General features: G+C 41.3%; 2 protein-coding genes across 2 annotated transcripts; both read right to left on the minus strand.

The window, feature by feature from the left end:
• Positions 1-31: 31 nt before the first annotated feature.
• On the minus strand, positions 32-18,477 carry LOC129832796 (exocyst complex component 7-like). The gene is made up of 18 exons (XM_055896797.1): positions 18,418-18,477; positions 17,515-17,699; positions 16,883-16,988; positions 15,635-15,842; positions 12,716-13,261; positions 12,206-12,352; positions 10,133-10,269; positions 9,430-9,582; positions 7,323-7,421; positions 6,997-7,056; positions 6,590-6,725; positions 6,382-6,465; positions 4,642-4,762; positions 3,541-3,636; positions 2,287-2,350; positions 2,095-2,136; positions 1,009-1,142; positions 32-404 (listed from the first exon to the last, which is right to left on the minus strand). The coding sequence occupies exons 1-18, from the start codon at positions 18,475-18,477 to the stop codon at positions 302-304; spliced, it is 2,481 nt and encodes an 826-aa protein (XP_055752772.1). The 3' UTR covers positions 32-301.
• Positions 18,478-18,716: 239 nt separating this feature from the next.
• LOC129834021 (Golgi apparatus membrane protein TVP23 homolog B-like) lies at positions 18,717-23,130 on the minus strand. The gene is made up of 8 exons (XM_055898845.1): positions 23,033-23,130; positions 22,724-22,841; positions 22,208-22,293; positions 21,818-21,962; positions 21,490-21,579; positions 19,657-19,782; positions 19,333-19,461; positions 18,717-19,113 (listed from the first exon to the last, which is right to left on the minus strand). Exons 2-8 carry the CDS (start codon positions 22,733-22,735, stop codon positions 19,090-19,092), a joined length of 612 nt encoding a protein of 203 aa, XP_055754820.1. The 5' UTR covers positions 22,736-22,841; positions 23,033-23,130; the 3' UTR covers positions 18,717-19,089.
• Positions 23,131-23,334: the final 204 nt, after the last annotated feature.

Genomic DNA, 23,334 nt, shown 5'->3' on the forward strand with positions numbered 1-23,334 from the left:
GGTAAAATAAATAGATGTGTTTATTCTTAAGTAGAGCTTTAACAATATTTATTTAAACATGTTTAGAACTAGCCAGTCATGTGGAATAATACATTTAGCAATTAGGACTCTAATGAATAAATGTAACAGGGACTGTAGTGCTATAATCCCCCAGAATAGAGCCCTAGAACTCTAATGAATACATGGACAGTGGACTGTAGCTGTAGTATTAGTAGTGTGGAAACAAATCAACAGTGTGTTATTTCCTATAGAGGCAGTGTGAAGGCCTTATATTATCTCCTATCTAAGCAGGTTCTCAACCTCAGGCTGAGATATCAAATAGTTTCACGATCATCTCCTCCACCTGCGCTGGGCTGTATTTGTGGTATCTCTCAGGGTGTTTGGAGAAATCAGCATGGTCACATCTGTGTAAAGTACAGGTAAAGGACCATAATAAAGGAATATCCCTGTACCAGCGTTCTGTATGACATTCTTACTGCACATCACTATTGAACAGTGCTGAATAAAAAAAATATGTCTTGTACATAGAGACCAAACATACATGGTACATCCCAGTTTCACCTACAGTATTTGAAAAGCATCAGTTATTCAACCACCTGTGTGCTGAATTCCAAATTGACCCCCTATTCCCTAGCAGATCTAAGAGGATTGGATAGGTAGAAGCAATATGACAACATTTTCACTAGGCCAATCAGAAGGCAAGATGAAGGTATTACGATAATGCTTGTATCCATCCAATCCGCTCAGATCTACATGAGTGGTAGGGGCTAGGGAATAGGGTCTGGTGAATAGGGTCTAGTGAATATGGAGTAAGGGCTAGGGAGTAGGGGCTTGAGAATAGGGGCTAGAGAGTAAAAGCTAGGGAATAGTGAGTAAGGGCTAGGGAGTATGGGATGGGGAATAAGGGCTAGGGAATAGGGTATAGGGAGTAAGGGCGAGGGAATAGGGGTTGATTCTGAATTCAGCAGCAGTCTCCAGTAATAAGCTATGTGATATGCCATGACTCCCCTCAGCAGAAAGGCTGTGTAGGCCTTGGACACCATCTCTCTCTGGGCCTGACAGATGGCCTGGCGCTGCTCTCTGTCTGGGATGGCCCACGCCTTCTGAGCCTTATACAGTTCCTCCAGGCCCTCGTTGAAGCTCTGGACGACATGAGGTCAAAGGTCATAGAAAAAGTTTTTGAACCATCATGTTATCACATATGGGGGCACTGTTTTGTAACAGAAAATGCTAACATACAATCTTTGGTGTCCATAAATATAGCATGTTACAAACGGTTCCCCATAAATACGAGCCCTAAGCTGACATTCAGATTCAGAAAACTTGAATGTCCTCAAAGAGGCAATTCATCTTGCAGCAGTCATAAAATATATAACATCTAAAAAAATATAAAATAAGCTGACATGTTAGGTTTAGACGTTTGTGATCATTCTGTTTGTGAGTATGAATAAGGGTTGTTGTGTAGAGATGGTACTGACTAGGGCTGGAAATTGCCAGGGACCTCACGATACCATATTATCACGATATTTAGATGCCAATTGTTATGTATTACAATTCTCAATGTATTGTGATCCTCATGATTCTATTTGTATTGTGATTCTCGTGATTCTATATGTATTGTGATTCTCATGATTCTATTTGTATTGTGATTCTCATGATTCTATATGTATTGTGATTCTCATGATTCTATATGTATTGCAATTCGATACTGTGATTTTATTGCGATTCGATGTTCCAAACATATTTCTCACCATATATCTGCTGCAGAGAGACGAGAGAGAGACATGAGAAAACTAGTTTTGATCAGTCATGGAAATAAAAAAGTGCTGACAAATTGTTTCCCTAATAAATTGGCGCCTTATTTAAAATGAAGATGGAGAACAAGCTATGAAGGAAAAATACTGGAGTTTTGGTGCAGGTACAGCCAACTAGCACAAATATAATATTGCAATATTGTCAAAACGATACAATATATCGTCAAAGATAATATCTCGATATGTATCTGTATCAACCCCCCCCCCCCCACCACCCCCCATCACTAGTACTGAAACTGATCCTTTAGGTACATGGAGGAATCTGGCCTCCTTGCCTTACCTTGAACTTGTCTTTAATCACCTGACAGTCTTTTTCTTTCAACTGAAGCCCGATGGTGATGACATATGAAGAATAGAAAAGGTGCGATTAGGTTTGAATAAAACAACAAGCAAATCCACTTAAAGGTAGATAGTGTAATTTGAGAAATATCCTTTTTAATTGAATATACAGTATCAAAACATCTACCCTCACCTTGTCACCTGGCTTAAAGGTGGGCAGATTCTTTTCAGTCAGGCACTCGGTCACCTTCAACCAACTGCAACACACAAGCAGCACACATTCACTGCACAGATCAGTCATGTTCAGTAGCATAATCATTAATTGGACTGCCCACAAGTCTGGAACCAACAAGCCTGAACAGCTTTACCCCCCAAGCCATAAGACTGCTAAATAGTTAACCAATAGGTACAAGGACTATCTCCATTGGCACTTTTTGCATGAACTCTTTTGACTTATGGAATACACTGCTGTTACTGTTTATTCTCTACCTCAATTACATCGTACCCCTGCACATCGACTTGGTACTGGTACTCCGTATATACAGCCAAGTTATCGTTACTCATTGTGGATTTATTCCTCGTGTTATTATTTTCGTATTATTTCTCTCAGCAGTGTTGGGATGGTCCCGCAAGCAAACATTTCACTGTTCGTCTACACCTGTTGTTTACGAAGCATGTAACAAATACAATTGTATTTGAGTTGTAGCATAAGATACTTGATTTAACGTAGCATTGTCCCCGTGTGAAGTAATGGTAACGCTTCACTTAAAGCCTGCAGGTATCATGCATTATGATGCAGTTATAATGCCGGGATCATGCATTTTGATGCAGTTATAATGCATTATGATGCAGTTACAATGCATTTTGATGCAGTTACAATGCATTTTGATGCAGTTACAATGCATAACACTTGTCATGAGCATGTATGACCACCGTAAAATCTATATTATAATATTGTAAACCTAGTTAACAAACATGAGCTGGTAGATTAGTCAACTCACACCGGAGAGGGGGGAATTTGATTCAAAACATTAGAATTCCAAGGGATAGCAAGTGCCAGGATCTCACAGGAAATAGGGTGTTTTTAAAATATTACAGAGTTGACAATATTAGCAGCATATCCAGAGACCGAAAAACTGAACAGGTGAATATCATTTTGAAGAGGAAGTTGCATTTAATGATTTACAATGATTCCCCGGCCATAAGGGCAGTATGCTAACCTGGTTACCAATCTGTTCCTGTCATCATTCCACTCCTTGTCATGCAAAACATGTTTTAGCAATGACAGGGAGTACAAAGAGTGGAATGTTAGCAGAAAAGGCTGTGGATTTCAGGCTAGCAGGAGGCAGCTAGTCTCTTCTAATAATACATAATGATCAGGACTAATGTTAGACAATGTTAGATTCCATCACTCCCTTCTTCCTCCTCTGGATTCCTGGTCCCTCACCTGTGCTGGTACGCCTGCTTCTGTTGCTCAATCAGTTCCCCGTACTCAACCTCCGGATCCCTGCCGCTGGTTTTAACCACTTCAAACAGAGATGACCTGCAGGTAGATGTCCCTGTCATAACCCCTCTGAGCTGTGACAAATTCACTTACAACACTGAACTAAAGTACATGGAAAGTCAAAATGTAGGTCACTTTGAGTGATCATTATGTTGTGTAGGCCTAGTTAATATCTCAACCTTAGGGATCTCTAATGTCTCAAATAAAGATTTATTATAGTTCCGGACTGTTCTGGAACGCGTTCTGGTAAACTGCATGACCAGGTTCGTATTCATTAGGGCACGCCACAGAAAGTTTTAAAATGTTTTGTAACTGAAAAATAAAATGTGCGTTTCTCATTTCTTAAGTCCAGATGGTCCCTCCCCTCCCTGTTTGACTGTTTTCTTCTATTCGTTGCCTAATGAACATGACCCTTGTAATGGGAATATTAATGTTTGTGCTTTTCTTATAACTAATTTCTGTGTTCATGCAAGTGGCTGACTGTCCAAATCACCTATCAGTAGCTGCAATTTGGCAGTACGCCCAGATCGTGTTTTGAGAACAAACGACCGTGTTTTGAGAACAAACAAAAAATATCTCAGTTTCAAGGTCAGTTTCAAGCTCAGCTTAGAGAGAAAGAAGCCTCGTGAGGTGTTGGTCTGTCACATGTTATGAAACAGTATTGGTCAATCACATGTTATGAAACAGTATTGACCGGTCACATGAATGAAACAAGACGGTAATGATTAATGAATTATGCTAAATCATGCAAATATAACTTGCCTGTGTATAGTCGTATATAAGACAACTACTGGGACTGCCCCAGCAGAGCTCCTGATTGACATGTGTTCTATGGTGCATTGAGTTGGTTGGAACCTCTTCAGCGCGCTGACAATAAACAATGGTTCATTTAAGATTCACTTCGAGTGTACCTGTGTAAGAATTTTTCCACAATGCCCTCTTCATTAATGTGCAAGGCCCTAATGCCAGACTCAAGCAACGGTTCATCCACACTGTGTATTACAGCTAACACACACTTTGGAAATGTACAAAGAGAGGGCCTACTTCTTCATTGACTTGAGGATGTAGTTGTAGTTGTTGAGGAGGAAGATGGCCCCGAGAGCGTGGTCCTCGTACACCTTGGCCTTACTCTGTAGGTTGTACTGGAGATGCTCCAGCACCTTACCTGGAGAAGGGAAATCATAAACATCATGTAAAACCACAAAGCCACCACATGGGGGCAGTCAAGGTTCCTCATGTAAAACCACATAGCCACCACATGGGAGCAGTCAAGGCACTTGAACTAAACACCACCTGTGGCTGATTCTGACTCACAATCAGGGGTGAAAGGAGATTACATTTTTTGCCAGTATGGGACCTCCAGTATCAAATTTACTTTCTTTGGTGCCAAAAGCCAGAAGCCAGCATATTGCCTTAGCTTAAAGGCGTCTGCATGCTTCCCAGCCGAAACAGTTCGGAAGAGTTTATGCATATATTATGACAACATTTTGTGACGTTTTTCTTCGTTTTGTACTTAGGTAAGGTTTTTTTCAGTTGTTCGGGCACACACAATTTTTTCTTGAGGCAGGCTGAAGTCAGTAGCTGAAGTCTACGCCCCTTCGGCGGTGATTGGTCAACAGTAGGGATTCTTCAGTAAAGTCTTTGTTGTCATTCAATGAGAGACGACTCGTTTTTATGCATATTCTTTCATTGAGAAACACTGCACCAAACATCTTAGTTAGATGTAAAGTTGCGCAACTAAGATCTCTGCAAAAACGTGCAAATTAATGACAGAATTCTTGAGCTATCTTAGATTAATTCTGACTAGAAATTTGGTTTGTCACCTAAAACTTTTACAGATGCACAATCAAGAGCATCCTGTCGGGCAGTATCATCGCCTGGTACGGAAACTGCTCCGCCCACAACCGTAAGGCTCTCCAGAGGGTGGTGTGGTCTGCACAACGCATCACCGAAGGCAAACTACCTGCCCTCCAGGACACCTACACCACCCGATGTCACAGGACGGCCAAAAAAGATCATCAAGGACAACAACCACTCGAGCCACTGCCTGTTCACCCCGCTATCATCCAGAAGGTGAGGTCAGTACAGGTGCATCAAAGCTGGGACCGAGAGACTGAAAAACAGCTTCTATCTCAAGGCCATCAGACTGTTAAACAGCCATCACTAACATAAAGTGGCTGCTGCCAACATACAGACTCAAATCTCTTGCCACTTTAATAAATGTAATAAATGGATTTAATAAAGGTATCACTAGTCACTTTAGATAATTCCACTTTAACAATGTCTACATGTCCTACATTACTCATCTCCTATGTATATACTGTATTCTATACCATCTACTGCATCTTGCCTATGCCGCACGCCATCGCTCATCCATATATTTATATGTACATATTCTTATTCATCCCTTTACATTTGTGTGTATAAGGTAGTTGTTGTGAATTTGTTAGATTACTTGTTAGATATTACTGCACTGTCAGAACTAGAAGCACAAGCATTACGCTACATTCGCATTAACATCTGCTAACCATGTGTATGTGACCAATAAAATTTTATTTGATTATTTTGGGGAAGTGTAAACTGGCTACGGTGTCTCAAAATGGACAAACCATACTACTGCCACTTTTTTCTCATTTTTAAGCGAAGGTATGCGAGCCCACTCGACTTTGGCTAGCCGCCAGCTGAACTGAAGCATGCGGACGCCTTAAGACCCAACGGTTCAGCGTCTTGCCCTTGTCAAAGGTGTCATTCTGGATATTAGACACAGCCATGTTGAACACTCACAGACATAAGGACTCAGTGCTCTCTGATTGTCATTCCCCTTGGACTCCTGACTGTCTGATGGCTGTTCTTCTGATTCATCTGCATCTGGTGAACAAAACTATTCTATATCTACACATCTTATCTCAATGAGGAAAAACCAACCATCTAATAACCATCCAGTTTTGTAACCGAAAACTCGATCTAATAAACAAAGAGAAAGACTCCGTACCAGTGTCATGTTGAACGTCCACCTGAACACTACTGGACACCTCCATAGTTACTGTGTCACTGTCTACATCATGAGGATAAAGGATGGACCGAACAACATCTGCAAAGGACAGCAACTGCTGCAGGAATAGAATTGTCTGGAGACAGTAAGAGAACAATTAACATATTAGACATCTTTAGTTAGGTCAGTTCAAATGGGATAAAAAATAAAATATACTTTATTCTATATTTAGTGAGAAACAGACATGTGTCTTCCGTCTAGTATCCCATGATACAACAATATAAGGAAACAAACCCCCTCTGGAACAAAACACCCTTGTCTTTCCTCAGTAAGCACATCAGCATTACAGATTCACTTCATTGAATGGAAACTGATGGACATGAAACATCAGAAAAGAGAGTTTTTACATTGCTGTTGAATTCATGAACCGTTCCATCCTTGGACATACTCTCCCTATCAGGGTTGCTCTGTGAGAGAAAGGGGAAAATTACAATTTGGGGTTGAGTTTCTCAAAGCTTCCAGATCATTTTACATTATAGGAATGTATGCAATCACGCCCCAAAAAATCTCAGTGCTATGAAGCTTTTGGGAAACTCAGCCGACTGTCTGATGAAATAATATTATTACAACGATCCAGTCAGGTTTCCTGAGGTTTCCTTGCTGGATGATGAAATACTTTATATTTCAAAGTCCTTCCAACTAAAACAATCTTTGAGTGGTTAGAATGTCGTACCTTGACGTGAGCAGAAAAATCCTTCAGTGCTCTGGCTGCCAGGGTCTTCATAGATGTAACGAGTTTGGAAAGCTTGGCCAAGGTGCCGCTTGTTGTGCACTGACAGGGAATATGATACATGACATCACACAGTCAGCCATAATAATACAGTCGTGGCCAAAAGTTTTGAGAATGACACAAATATTCATTTTCACAAAGTCTGCTGCCTCAGTGTCTTTAGTTATTTTTGTCAGATGTTACTATGGAATACTGAAGTATAATTACAAGCATTTCATAAGTGTCAAAGGCTTTTATTGACAATTACATGAAGTTGATGCAAAGAGTCAATATTTGCAATCCGCCCAGGCATGCTGTCAATTAACTTCTGGGCCACATCCTGACTGATGGCAGCCAATTCTTGCATAATCAATGCTTGGAATTTGTAGGTTTTTGTTTGTCCACCCGTCTCTTGAGGATTGACCACAACTTCTCAATGGAATTAAGGTCTGGGGAGTTTCCTGGCCATAGACCCAAAATATTGATGTTTTGTTCCCCGAGCCACTTAGTTATCACTTTTGCCTTATAGCAAGGTGCTCCATCATGCTGGAAAAGGCATTGTTCGTCACCAAACTGTTCCTGGATGGTTGGGAGAAGTCGCTCTTGGAGGATGTGTTGGTACCATTCTTTATTCATGGCTGTGTTCTTAGGCAAAATTGTGAGTGAGCCCACTCCCTTGGCTGAGAAGCAACCCCACACATGAATGGTCTCAGGATGCTTTACTGTTGGCATGACACAGGACTGATGGTAGCGCTCACCTTATCTTCTCCGGACAAGCTTTTTTCCAGATGCCCCAAACAATCGGAAAGGGGATTCATCAGAGAAAATGACTTTACCTCAGTCCTCAGCAGTCCAATCCCCATACCCTTTGCAGAATATCAGTCTGTCCCTGATGTTTTTCCTGGAGAGAAGTGGCTTCTTTGCTGCCCTTCTTGACACCAGGCCATCCTCCAAAAGTCTTTGCCTCACTGTGCGTGCAGATGCACTCAAACCTGCCTGCTACCATTCCTGAGCAAGCTCTGTCCTGGTGGTGCCCCGATCCCGCAGCTGAATCAACTTTAGGAGACGGTCCTGGCACTTGCTGGACTTTCTTGGGCGCCCTGAAGCCCAAGAAACAATTGAACAACAATTGAACCGCTCTCCTTGAAGTTCTTGATGATCCGATAAATGGTTGATTTAGGTGCAATCTTACTGGCAGCAATATTCTTGCCTGTGAAGCCCTTTTTGTGCAAAGCAATGATGACGGCATGTGTTTCCTTCCATGTAACCATGGCTGACAGAGGAAGAACAGTGATTCCAAGCACCACCCTCCTTTTGAAGCTTCCAGTCTGTTATTCAAACTCAATCAGCATGACAGAGTGATCTCCAGCCTTGTCCTCGTCAACACTCACACCTGTGTTAACAAGAGAATCACTGACATGATGTCAGCTGGTCCTTTTGTGGCAGGGCTGAAATGCAGTAGAAATGTTTTTGGGGGATTCAGTTCATTTGCATGGCAAAGAGTTCAATTAATTGCAATTCATCTGATCACTTTTCATAACATTCTGGAGTATATGCAAATTGCCATCATACAAACTGAGGCAGCAGACTTTGTGAAAATGTATATTTGTGTCATTCTCAAAACTTTTGGCCACGACTGTAGATTTCCCTCAGTATACTGACCCCAATTCCAGACAATTCAGGAACACTGAAATTCCAATTCTCTTCTATGCTTTTCAAGGAGGAAAGTTTGGAATTGGAATTTGGTTAACTTTCTGAATTGACTGGTATTGAAATAGAATTTACCCCAACCCTGACCCCCCCTGACCATTACAACCCCTGACCCTGACTCCCCAGACCATGACAACCCTGACCCCACCCCTGAGCATGACCTCAACCATGACCACCCCCTGACCCCAACCCCGCTGACCATGACACCTCCTGACCCCAACCAAGACTCCAACCCTGACCCCCATGACCATGACCGCCACTGACCCTCTCCATGACCCCCGCCGACCATGACACCCCCCTGAGCACACAACAATAGAGAGAAAGCTCAACTTTAAACTGTCCTCTCAGGATTATATGGCACCTTTAGTAATGTGTTAAACTCTTTGTCCTCCTCCAGGAGACGGCCCAGGACAGGTAACATGGTGACGAGGGCTGTGTAGTCGTGACGTGAACAGGCTCGTCTGACAGAGGACACGATGTTCTCCCCATTCTGGATCAGCTGGTTCAGAGCCACCTGAAGGAAATAAGATTACAATTACAAATTAGAACAACTTTATTGTCCACGCAATGTGGACATTTGTCTTCGGCTTCACCACATAAAAACAGACATTAAACACCCTCATGAGCACATCATTCTCAAGACCATTAAATAAACTCATAAACAAAGTACAAAAGTGCTGCAGTGACAGATTATGTACATAACACCACGTACATAACATGTACATAACACCATGTACACACCATGTACATAACATGTACATAACATGTACATAATGACATCATTGGTCTAAAACTATAATCATCATCAAGACTTCAACTAGAATCATCAAGATACCTTACAGCCACATCACCCCGGTAGTGTAAGATGTAGAACCATGTGTATATATAACCATGATGGTTATACACCTGTAATGATCTCCATTATGAAGAGCTCTCCATATTAAATGTTTGTTTTGTGTATCATCTGGCCACTGTGAAGCCTTATAATAGCCAAAAGCAAATGTCCACATTTGTGTAGACATTGACAATAAAGTTGTAATATTTTAATATCCTTCACTTCTGACCTGGATGAGAGTTTCAAAGGTATTGGAGCAGTTCAGAGGGAAGACTTTGGACACCATGGTGTATTCACTCTTGGCCAGGGACAAGAAGGCTGTGATGCAGGCCATGTAGGTCTCATTGTCTAATATGCTGTCCCGCCCTAGTGACACAAGACAGGAGTGAAAGGGTGAATGCCATGGAAATATCATTAACATTATATATCATCTATCTATAGTTTAATGAAACCTTTATTTAACCAGGGAGTACCTTGATATAAAGAGTCCTTTATTTAACCAGGAAGAACTTTGATATAAGAAATCTAGGGTCATTTTTTTAGGGAAACCTGGATCTATGGCATGTTTAGTAATATGTTCACAAAAAAATTTGCAAACAGAAAAGCATCCCTTGTAACTGTGTCTACAGTGGCTTGCAAAAGTATTCACCCCCTTGGCATTTCTCCTACTTTGTTGCCTTACAACCTGGAATTAAAATAGATTTTTTGGGAGTTTGTATCATTTGATTTATACAACATGCCTACCACTTTGAAGATGCTAAATATGTTTTCTTGTGAAACAAACAAGAAATAAGACAAAAAAACTGAAAACTTGAGCATGAATAACTATTCACCCCCCCCAAAGTCAATACTTTGTAGAGCCACCTTTTGCAGCAATTACAGCTGAAAGTCTCTTGGGGTATGTCTCTATAAGCTTGGCACATCTAGCCACTGGGATTTTTTCCCATTCTTCAAGGCAAAACTGCTCCAGCTCCTTCAAGTTGGATGGGTTCTGCTGGTCTACAGCAATCTTTAAGTCACACCACAGATTCTCAATTGGATTGAGGCCTGGGCTTTGACGAGGCCATTCCAATACATTTAAATGTTTCCCCTTAAATCACTTGAGTGTTGCTTTAGCAGTATGCTTAGGGTCGTTGTCCTGCTGGAAGGTGAACCTCCGTCCCAGTCAAATCTCTGGAAGACTGAAACAGGTTTCCCTCAAGAATTTCCCTGTATTTAGAGCCATCCATCATTCCTTCAATTCTGACCAGTTTCCCAGTCCCTGCCGATGGAAAAACATCCCCACAGCATGATGCTGCCACCACCATGCTTCACTGTGGGGTTGGTGTTCTCGGGGTGATGAGAGGTGTTGGGTTTGTGCCAGACATAGCGTTTTCCTTGATGTCCAAAAAGCTACATTTTAGTCTCATCTGACCAGAGTACCTTCTTCCATATGTTTGGGGAGTCTCCCACATGCCTTTTGGCGAACACCAAACGTGTTTGCTTATTTTTTTTTCTTTAAGCAATGTCTTTTTTTCTGGCCACTCTTCCGTAAAGCCCAGCTCTGTGGAGTGTACGGCTTAAAGTGGTCCTATGGACAGATACTCCAATCTCCGCTGTGGAGCTTTGCAGCTCCTTCAGGGTTATCTTTGGTCTCTTGGTTGCCTCTCTGATTAATGCCCTCCTTGCCTGGTCCGTGGGTTTTGGTGGGTGGCACTCTCTTGGCAGGTTTGTTGTGGTGCCATATTCTTTAACAATTTTAATAATGGATTTAATGGTGCTCTGTGGAATATTCAAAGTTTCTGATATTTTTTTATAACTCAACCCTGATCTGTACTTCTCCACAACTTTGTCCCTGACCTGTTTGGAGAGCTCCTTGGTCTTCATGGTGTCGCTTGCTTGGTGGTGCCCCTTGCTTAGTGGTGTTGCAGACTCTGGGGCTTTTCTGAACCGGTGTATATATACACTGAGATCATGTGACACCTAGATTGCACACAGGTGGACTTTACTTAACTAATTATGTGACCTCTGAAGGTAATTGATTGCACCAGATATTATTTAGTGGCTTTATAGCAAAGGGGGTGAATACATATGCACGCACTACTTTTCAGTTTTAATTTTTTTGAAACAATACATTTTTTTCATTTCACTTAACCAATTTGGAATATTTTGTGTATGTCCACTACATTAAATCCAAATAAAAATCTATTTCAATTACAGGTTGTAATGCAAAAAAAATTGAAAAACACCAAGGGGGATAAATACTTTTGCAAGGCACTGTATAACCATCATGAAGGTGGTGTGCAAGGTGGACTTTCATGACCTGTTTTTTTGTTCTTCTTGACGGCAGAATCCACACGCTTGCTCTGCAGCACCGGGCAGAGGAGGTTCCTACTCTTGTGGTCCTTCAAACCCTTCATGGAGCAGTCCAACTGATTGGAGCGCACCTTGGCGTAGTGGGCCTTGATGTCTGGAGAACAATAACAGCACGATTGATTACCATGACCACTGATCAATGGAGAAAAGGGTGTTTATGTTGTGCTGTTGGGACGCAGGTTCAAATCCTAGGTCCGCTGTGGCAGAGATAAACCGTGTTACAGATACACAAGCCCTAGAACATAAAGAAACAGATACAACAAACATATAATACAATGAAGTGAAGGATAATTGTGCAGGGAGAGGTCAGGGAAACCCCACAGAGAGGACATGTGGGAGGGTCTTGGCCCTCACCAAAACGTCAGTTCAGTTACGTATATTTAAGAAAGCTAATTGACGCAGATACGCCTCCACCCTCTCAATAGAAGAGATGCCACCTAGGCTGCGTTTAACTTACCAAAGGCTGAGCTGGGCTTGGGTCTGAAGTATGGAAGGATGTAGGAGGTGGAAGCTGGGGGCTTGGGTTTGCAGGATGGGAAGGTATGGGAGGTGGAGTCTCTAGGCAGAAATGGGATGGACTCCAAAGATGGGTGCCTAATATGGGGAATATTCAGTCTGCTGCACGGCTTCGAGGTGGATACCTTGGTGAAAGAGCTACTGGATTCCAGTTTTCCGAGGGAGTCTAGTGATGGATTCTTGTCTAGTGATGGCTTTCTGTCCAGGGACTGCGTTTTGAATATACCAAATGACTTCAGGCCGAGCATCTTGGTGAACAAGCTGTTTGCTTTCAGTTTTCCAAGAGAGTCCATTGATGGCTTGTTTTCTATTGATGGCTTTCTGCCTAGAGACTGTGTTTTGAGTTTGGAGCAGTAGGACTTCCTGGTGAAAAAGCTGCTGGGCTCCAATTTTCCCAGAGAGTGGTAGGATGGGTTTCTTTCCAGTGACCGTGTTTTGAATTTGCTGGCAGAGACTCTCCTCTTAGCTGTCAGAGCTGCATCCTCACCTGGATTAACACTGACATCATTAGCATCCTCACTTGGATTAACACTGACATCATTAGCATCCTCACCTTGATTAACACTGACATCATTAGCATCCTCACCTGTATTAACACTGACATCATTAGCATCCTCACCTGGATTAACACTGACATCATTAGCATCCTCACCTGGATTAACACTGACATCATTAGCATCCTCACCTTGATTAACACTGACATCATTAGCATCCTCACCTGGATTAACACTGACATCATTAGCATCCTCACCTTGATTAACACTGACATCATTAGCATCCTCACCTGGATTAACACTGACATCATTAGCATCCTCACCTTGATTAACACTGACATCATTAGCATCCTCACCTGGATTAACACTGACATCATTAGCATCCTCACCTGGATTAACACTGACATCATTAGCATCCTCACCTGGATTAACACTGACATCATTAGCATCCTCACCTGGATTAACACTGACATCATTAGCATCCTCACCTGGATTAACACTGACATCATTAGCATCCTCACCTTGATTAACACTGACATCATTAGCATCCTCACCTGGATTAACACTGACATCATTAGCATCCTCACCTTGATTAACACTGACATCATTAGCATCCTCACCTTGATTAACACTGACATCATTAGCATCCTCACCTGGATTAACACTGACATCATTAGCATCCTCACCTGGATTAACACTGACATCATTAGCATCCTCACCTGGATTAACACTGACATCATTAGCATCCTCACTTGGATTAACACTGACATCATTAGCATCCTCACCTTGATTAACACTGACATCATTAGCATCCTCACCTGGATTAACACTGACATCATTAGCATCCTCACCTGGATTAACACTGACATCATTAGCATCCTCACCTGGATTAACACTGACATCATTAGCATCCTCACCTGGATTAACACTGACATCATTAGCATCCTCACCTTGATTAACACTGACATCATTAGCATCCTCACCTGGATTAACACTGACATCATTAGCATCCTCACCTGGATTAACACTGACATCATTAGCATCCTCACCTGGATTAACACTGACATCATTAGCATCCTCACCTGGATTAACACTGACATCATTAGCATCCTCACCTGGATTAACACTGACATCATTAGCATCCTCACCTGGATTAACACTGACATCATTAGCATCCTCACCTGGATTAACACTGACATCATTAGCATCCTCACCTGGATTAACACTGACATCATTAGCATCCTCACCTGGATTAACACTGACATCATTAGCATCCTCACCTGGATTAACACTGACATCATTAGCATCCTCACCTGGATTAACACTGACATCATTAGCATCCTCACCTGGATTAACACTGACATCATTAGCATCCTCACCTGGATTAACACTGACATCATTAGCATCCTCACCTGGATTAACACTGACATCATTAGCATCCTCACCTTGATTAACACTGACATCATTAGCATCCTCACCTGGATTAACACTGACATCATTAGCATCCTCACCTGGATTAACACTGACATCATTAGCATCCTCACCTGGATTAACACTGACATCATTAGCATCCTCACCTGGATTAACACTGACAGCATTAGCATCCTCACCTGGATTAACACTGACATCATTAGCATCCTCACCTGGATTAACACTGACATCATTAGCATCCTCACCTGGATTAACACTGACATCATTAGCATCCTCACCTGGATTAACACTGACATCATTAGCATCCTCACCTGGATTAACACTGACATCATTAGCATCCTCACCTGGATTAACACTGACATCATTAGCATCCTCACCTGGATTAACACTGACATCATTAGCATCCTCACCTGGATTAACACTGACATCATTAGCATCCTCACCTGGATTAACACTGACATCATTAGCATCCTCACCTGGATTAACACTGACATCATTAGCATTTGCTGCACTCTGCCTTTAACATCAGCGTTTGGTTCAGTAGGGGAGAGCAATGTAGAACACATATTTGCAACATCTTATTAGACATGTTTCAAAATAGTTATTTTTCCCCCTAAAGAACACGACCCAAGAATCCACTGAATTATGTTGTTTAACTTTACACCAGGGTTGGGATCAATTCCATATAGAAAGTAAAAAAACTAATTCCAATTGCAAATTTTCCTCACTGAAAAGCATTGAAGTGAATTGGAATTTCAGTGTACTTCTGGAATTTACTGGAATTGACCCCAACCCTGGTTTACAACATGGACAACAATGCTGAGAGTAGGGACCTCCTCCTGTTAGTGACAGAGACATACTACAGGTGAACAGGCAGTACCACTACCTTAGCTACAGTATCAGCCAGGTGGAGATGGGCAGCACCACTACCTTACCTATCAGCCAGGTGGAGATGGAGATGATGTCCTGAAGCCTAGTTTGGGGTATGAGTTGTACCTCCTCCACTCCGCCTGCAGACCCATTCAGTGACTTTTTGGCCAGGACATCCAGGATTTTGACTGTCTGCACTGGCTTGCTGTAGCGTCCCAACAGGCCTTGGAACTCGGACTCCAGCTGTGACTTGGCACTCTCTAAACGGCCTCTCTGCAAAAACGTTTAGAGCAGTGTTGGGGTCAATTCCATTTCAAACCCAGTCAAATTAGAAAGTAAACCAAATGTCAGTTCCTATTCCAAATGTTCCTCATTGAAAAGCATTGAAGAGAATTGGAATTATAATTTTAGGGGACTTCCTGAAATGACTGGAATTGAACCCAACCGTGGTTTAGAGATCTTAGTTTAATACCATACCCCGTTCAAAGGCACTTAAATATTTTTTTCTTGCCGTTTACCATCTGAATGGCAGACATACACAATCCATGTCTTGATTCTCTCAAGGCTTAATAATCCTTCTTTAACCTGTCACCTCCCCCCTTCATCTACACTGATTGAAGTGGATTTAACAAGTGCCATCAATAAGGGATCGTAGCTTTCACTTGGATTCACCTGGTCGGTCTATGTCATGGACAGAGCAGGTGTTCATGTTCTGTATACTCAGTGTGTGCTGTACGTTCAAATCGGAGGATCTAACAGTTATTGGATAGTGACTATAGTGATTTAAATCTAACAGTTATTGGATAGTGTCTATATAGTGATTTAAATCTAACAGTTATTGGATAGTGACTATATAGTGATTTAAATCTAACAGTTATTGGATAGTGACTATATAGTGATTTAAATCTAACAGTTACTGGATAGTGACTATATAGTGATTTAAATCTAACAGTTATTGGATAGTGACTATATAGTGATTTAAATCTAACAGTTATCGGATAGTGACTATATAGTGATTTAAATCTAACAGTTATCGGATAGTGACTATCTAGTGATTTAAATCTAACAGTTATTGGATAGTGACTATATAGTGATTTAAATCTAACAGTTATTGGATAATGACTGTAGTGATTTAATAGCGACCATCTCTTCTAGTAAAATAAGGCATCTTGTGACTAATGAGCACCCTTTCACTGAAGCGAAGCATACTCTATTCTCTTGTCCAACTGTTTGATAGTATTCATACTTCTACAGAGAGAACCTGGCTTGATTGAATTAGAGATGGCAACAGAAATACATGAAGACAGTGTTACCAGCATATTCAGCTCAGGCCCGTCCGGGTCTTCCTGTTGAAAGTACTCCTCTGCTTTCTTGAGTCGGTGAACACAGGCTAGATAGTCAGAAAGTCTTCCTGTAGGCCTTTGCAAAGAAACACATGTACATACAGAAAAACATTACGTATTGAATTCTAAAATGATCAGTTGATCAGTCATGTATTTGACACACATAGTTGACACAAATATGACTATTCTCCCTCTCCTTCTCCCTTGACCCATACTGAACCTCTATTAACAGAACATCATACTGAACCTCTATTAACAGAACATCATACCGAACGTCTATTAACAGAACATCATACCGAACCTCTATTAACAGAACATCATACTGAACCTCTATTAACAGAACATCATACTGAACGTCTATTAACAGAACATCATACTGAACCTCAATTAACAGAACATCAGTAGTACTCTTTTCACTCTCTCGTGGCTTCCCAAAACAAACTGTGCTGGCTTGGATCATTGTCCTTTTCCAGTATAATTCCAGCAACTAAATGTTACCTAACCAGGCCAGTGCAGGCCAACTCCACACAGTATTGTGAATAGGGTATACGATGTCAAATATGGGGCTTGTGTGTGTGTGTCATCGTTCTCCCTACTCTCACCCCTGTATGATGATCTTGTCTGTGTCTCGGACAGCTTGGTAATGGCCGATGGCATCGTCCAGGTAGAATAATGTCTTCTGCATTGTCCCCTTCAGCTGCAGTAGGTTCTGTGTGCTTTCGTGCATGGGAACGACCGAGTTCTCCAGGTGCTCCAAACGGCCCTCCAACGATGAGAGAACGGACACCTAGGACACCACATCTTGAGCTACACTGTCTCACGTTAAAGCTTGCATAGAACTGAAGCTATCTTAATAAGACATGGCATTCGAACTCTACTTTATTTGCAATTCAATACATTAACTCACCAATACGTTTTAGCTAATAATATTCTGTGAGAAGTGCAGGAACTCAAGTAGTAGCACATTTGAGGTGTGGTAACGTTACTCAGTTCCAGTGAGCTCCTGCACAAGTCAAGCACTGATTTAATTAATATCTGTGACACAGTACCATTAGTTGGACACAAGTCAGGTAGCCAACAGTTAGCTAGCTTATGTAAGAGGATTCAAGTTCTTTGCTTTCAGATGTAGCTTACCATGCCTTTAGTCAGCTGATCACTTCTTTTAAGGCTGTCGCTAACGAATGTCAGCAGATCTTGATCCTTGAGAAGAAAACGGATTGGTAGCTAGCTAGTTTATAGCGAATATTATTGTCCCTTTTAATGAGGCTACAGTGAGTTATCATACAAATAGTCAAAACGTTAATAGTAAGTCTACTACTCTAGCAAGCAATGTCATATAATATTAGGACAGACATGTGAAGTGTTCACTAGCCATTGTGTGGTCTGATTGACACCCTAACCCAGGCGTTACTAGCAAGCTACAGCTGCTAACGTTAGTCCTAGGTCATGGATAACTTGATTTGCTAACGCTAGCTACTGTAACTAGCCAGCGAGCCTAACGTTACCCGTTTGAGCTTCTCCTCAATCTTCTCTCTCCACAAATATGTTTCATCTGTCGCAGTCATTCTGTTAACAATTCTCTTCTTAGGTATAACTTTACTATTTTATTGTCAAGCATTTGTAAAACAGTTCACCCCCTGCCAGGTAAATTAGTTAGCCAACTGAACCACAGATTAAAAGGGTTGTTGACGGTTGGTGAAGTGGCTTCAGCTTCTTTGCGCCAAACTTCCAAGGACAAATTCCATTGGCTTGGCTTGGCTGCATTTAGTGTGGATATTTTTTGCATGATATTATTACAACTCACTTGACATACACTTTCGTTTTATTCATTCACCCAGACATTTTATGTAAATATAATATTTACAAATTTCTTATATTACAATCAGCAGTTATCAATCATTAACAAGGTTGTATTTGAATATTTAGCAGGAAAACAAATGAAACAAACATACAAAGAAACCTAGTAGTATCTTAGTTTTATACTACATAGTTTGTAGGACTCTGTAGGAAACAACCCTGTGCCCTCAGAATAGAGAGATGCCTTCCACCTGTTCAACAGGAATGAAGAAAAATAACAGTAGCCTATGCCTCAGTTAAAACAAGGCAAGATCCTCTTGATAACATAAAATATTACATTAGCAGAAATGCTAATGTTTCTTCTCTCTGCACATCCACCTCTAGGGTCCCTGTTTGGCCATTGCCTATATAAAGAAAACAAACATGAATGTTTAGATGGCAGAAATATCATATAACTATATTATCACAGACAAAAGTAGTCCATGTTGCAACTGAACCCGATCTCAAATGGGAAATACAATTGTAGTCTAAATAAAACATTTGTTGGTGTTTATTATCCTCCGAATTGCTACCTATGAGCTGAAATGTCTAATATGATCTGCTTTTAAATAAGAACTATATACCCGTTTGAAGAACTGGCTGCCAAGGTAGTTGGTTGCCATGCTCCTCAAGTTGGTCTTCCCGCCTACTTTGCATCGCACATATCCATACAGGTTGGCCCACTGCAAGGCCACACCCATGATCACCACTGCCTGCAAGGGGACATGACATAAAAATGCAATGCGTTGTGATTATTTATGTTTCTTTGAGAACTCAAAACAATGCATGTATCTGTTTAAGTTCAAATCATATAGCTAGCTTCATACTAGGTTTGACATATTAATTATCCAGTGGGAAATTAGAGATGTCTAAATTCAAAATGGGGAAAGGAAAGGCACTGAACCCACCAGCCACTTAAACTTGAAGGAGAAGAGAGTACTGAACACAAAGATGACCCAGAGGACTGGACACACAACCAGACCCAGCCAGAAGATCTGTGATTCAGAGTTGGTTGGAACTTTTCTACTGGTTGCCTACAGAGAGTTGGGAAAATGAAGCACATGATGATGTTCTACAGAAGTCTTAATTGTTGCAATTCTTTCAGTCGTAGACTCTGTGCTTTGTTTAATTGATTGAACAGTCTGATTTTCTATATACCGTTTCTTTTGGGGGGTGCAATTTTCATATAAGCCCTCTTTGATATCCAAACTCACCTTGTTGTTTATCTGCACTGTTTGTCTTTCACTTGTATTTTGTGGGTGCAAATAAATAAATGAACTAAACTAATAGACAGGCACAACTACAACTCCTCTCAGCCTGTTACCAACCCTTAGTAACCTTCTTGACCAGATACAATGCTATTTTACAGTAAACAAATTGGCTGAGAGAAATTGATAAAAAGATTGTGGGGGCTGTTTTGTTAGACTTCAGTGCGGCTTTTGACATTATTGATCATAGTCGGCTGCTGGGAAAATGTATGTGTAATGGCTTTACACCCCCTGCTACATTGTGGATAAAGAGTTACTTGTCTAACAGAACACAGAGGGTGTTCTTTAATGGAAGCCTCTCCAACATAATCCAAGTAGAATCAGGAATTCCCCAGGGCAGCTGTTTAGGCCCCTTACTTTATTCAATCTTTACTAACGACATGAGTAAAGCCAGTGTGTCTATGTATGAGGATGACTCAACACGTCAGCTACTACGGCGACTGAAATGACTGCAACACATAACAAAGAGCTGCAGCTAGTTTTAGAATGGGTGGCAAGGAATAACTTAGTCCTAAATATTTCCAAAATTAAAAGCATTGTATTTGGGACAACTCAATCCCTAAACCTCAACTAAAACTTGTAATGAATAATGTGGAAATGGAGGTGACCAAACTGCTTGCAGTAACCCTGGATTGTAAACTGTCATGGTCAAAACATATTGATACAACAGTAGCTAAGATGGGGAGAAGTCTGTCCATAATAAAGTGCTATTCTGCCTTCTTAACAACACTATCAACAAGGCAGCTCCTACAGGCCTTAGTTTTGTCACACCTGGACTACTGTTCAATAGTGTGGCCAGGTGCCACAATGAGGGACTTTGGAAAATTACAATTGGCTCAGAACAGGGCAGCATGCCTGGCCCTTGGATGTACACGGGGAGCTAACATTAATGATATGCATGTAAATCTCTCATGGCTCAAAGTGCGTGAGAGATTGACTTCAGCACTACTTGTTGTTGTAAGAAGTGTTGACAAGCTGAATGTACCGATCTTTCTGTTTAAACTACTAGCACACAGCTCAGACACCTATGCATACCCCACAAGACATGCCACCAGAGGTCTCTTCACAATCCCCAAGTCCAGAACAGACTATGGGAGGCGCACAGTACTACATAGAGCCATGACTATATGGAACTCTATTCCACATCAGGTAACTGATGCAAGCAGTAGAATCAGACTTTCTTTTAAAAATAGCTAAAAATAGACCTTATGGAACAGTGGGAACTGTGAAGAGACACACAAATGTACAGACACACGCATACAAGTACTAGCACACACGTATATTGTAATATGGTATTATACATTTTGTATTGTAGATATGTAGTGGTTATATGATGTACTGTTTTATCTTTTGTTTTATATGTAAGTGCCTTAATGTGTTTGGACCCCAGGCAGAGTAGAAGCTGCATTGGCAGCAGCTAATGGGGAGCCGTAATAAATACAAATACAGTCATGGACTATACTGCAACCGTACTGGTCTGGACTCAAACACCCAGTGGCTCTGTCCATCCTCATCCACCTGGTTCCACCACCTGAGGCCCACCATCAACCTGCCAGACACATTCTGAGAAAGAAACACAATGGGATCACTCACCAACTGTACCTATAAAAAAAAGGCAACTTTTACCCTTTTCACACTACTCTGTCAAGCTGTGCTAGCCTGGCCTGGTTACACATCCAACATAATTGCTGGAAACATGTGGGAAAGGGCCATGTGAAAAGAAAATATCCAGGCCAACACGATAGTGTGAAAAGGGTATGACTAAATTAAGTTGTACCACAAACTGTGACAACCCACCCACCTTGACTGTCCAGAAGTCACATGAAAGGAGGAGGATGATGGTGACCATACAGACGATGAAACTACTGCTCAGGATTTCACACAGTAGGTAGACTAAGATGGCACTGGTGCGGAAGAAGAGATGGAAAAACGTGGCCAGGGGATGCCTAAAACAAGAGCAGGTTTTGATCACACACACACACACACACACACACACACACACACACACACACACACACACACACACACACACACACACACGAGAGAGAGAGAGAGAGAGGAATAGTTCACATTTACAGCAAAACAACATCTCTTGTTCTGGTCGATCAGAATAGCTGATACGGGTTGAAATGACAATATCAGTTTGTTCTGTTACTCCTCATCAATTAGTGAATCAACTTCCAAAACGCACTTGATTTCTGACTTCTTCTGTCTGGTGGCGGTGGGGGCATCATCATCGTCGTCACCAAAGAGTGGAGCATCTTCCTCCTGTGAATCCTTTCAAGAAAGAAATGAGCTGTCAAACAAGGCTCATTTTGAGGTGGCTAACGCTACTTAGATAGCTACTACTGTACAGCAGATAGATGTACAGTAGTAGCTAACTGACATGACAGTGAGGGACACACTAATTAGATGGCTCTGGGGTAATTTGTGCATTCTAGCTAAATAGTTCGGTTTAATACATTAAAGGTTTATCTATTCAAATAATTGCATAAAAACGTAGCTAGCTAGCTAAAAGAACAAGAAGTTAAGTGAGCAAGCTAGCTAACAGTTAGCTAGTAAGGCTCATTGAAGTAGGGCAACACAAAGTTAGCTAAGAAAAACGCCATGAGAGCAACTTGAACAGTAAAGCGTTACCAGGCATAGTGTCATCAATAATTAAAGATATAAAACAACTTATTTGTTTGAAAATAGTAAGAGATCTCACCAGTCTCATCATCTTTGACACTCACTTCCGGATGACGTGTAGGTAAACAAACATGCTTGTATGAAGGACCCCACTCATGGGTGCAGAATAAGTTGCCTGATTGCAACTTTGTTAAGATCTGAACCAGAGATTTGAAAATCCTATGTGATGTGAAATGTGATATCACTAATTGTATAAATTAATTTATTAATTCATAAAAATATATATTAATGGAGATATCTTTACCTCAACTTGAACATAACTTACTGCTTGTGATTAGACTGATCATTTTCAGGTCTTTAATTTTTAATGGTTTCATTTCATACCCACCTTGATCATCTGCAAAGCGTCTCACCCCCAAGAAAAATAATCCACCGCCAACATGTATAGCGCCCACACGACCCTATATCAGAGGTGCGTTCAATTGTTGCAGAACGGTTAGTTCTGAACAATACGTTTCCCAAAAACGTTCTTGAACAGACTTTGAGGTATGTTTGCGCCAATGACCGTAAATATGAAGGTTTGCTTCCATTTGGTGGATGTGGCTTGAAGCAATGAGTGACGTATTTAAAGGGCAGTGGACATGCGGACAGTGTTTCCCAACACACAACCCCTCCCTGTTTTTCAACTGG

This window comes from Salvelinus fontinalis, chromosome 34 (genome assembly GCF_029448725.1).
Source record: "Salvelinus fontinalis isolate EN_2023a chromosome 34, ASM2944872v1, whole genome shotgun sequence".
Taxonomy (NCBI): Eukaryota; Metazoa; Chordata; class Actinopteri; order Salmoniformes; family Salmonidae; genus Salvelinus; species Salvelinus fontinalis.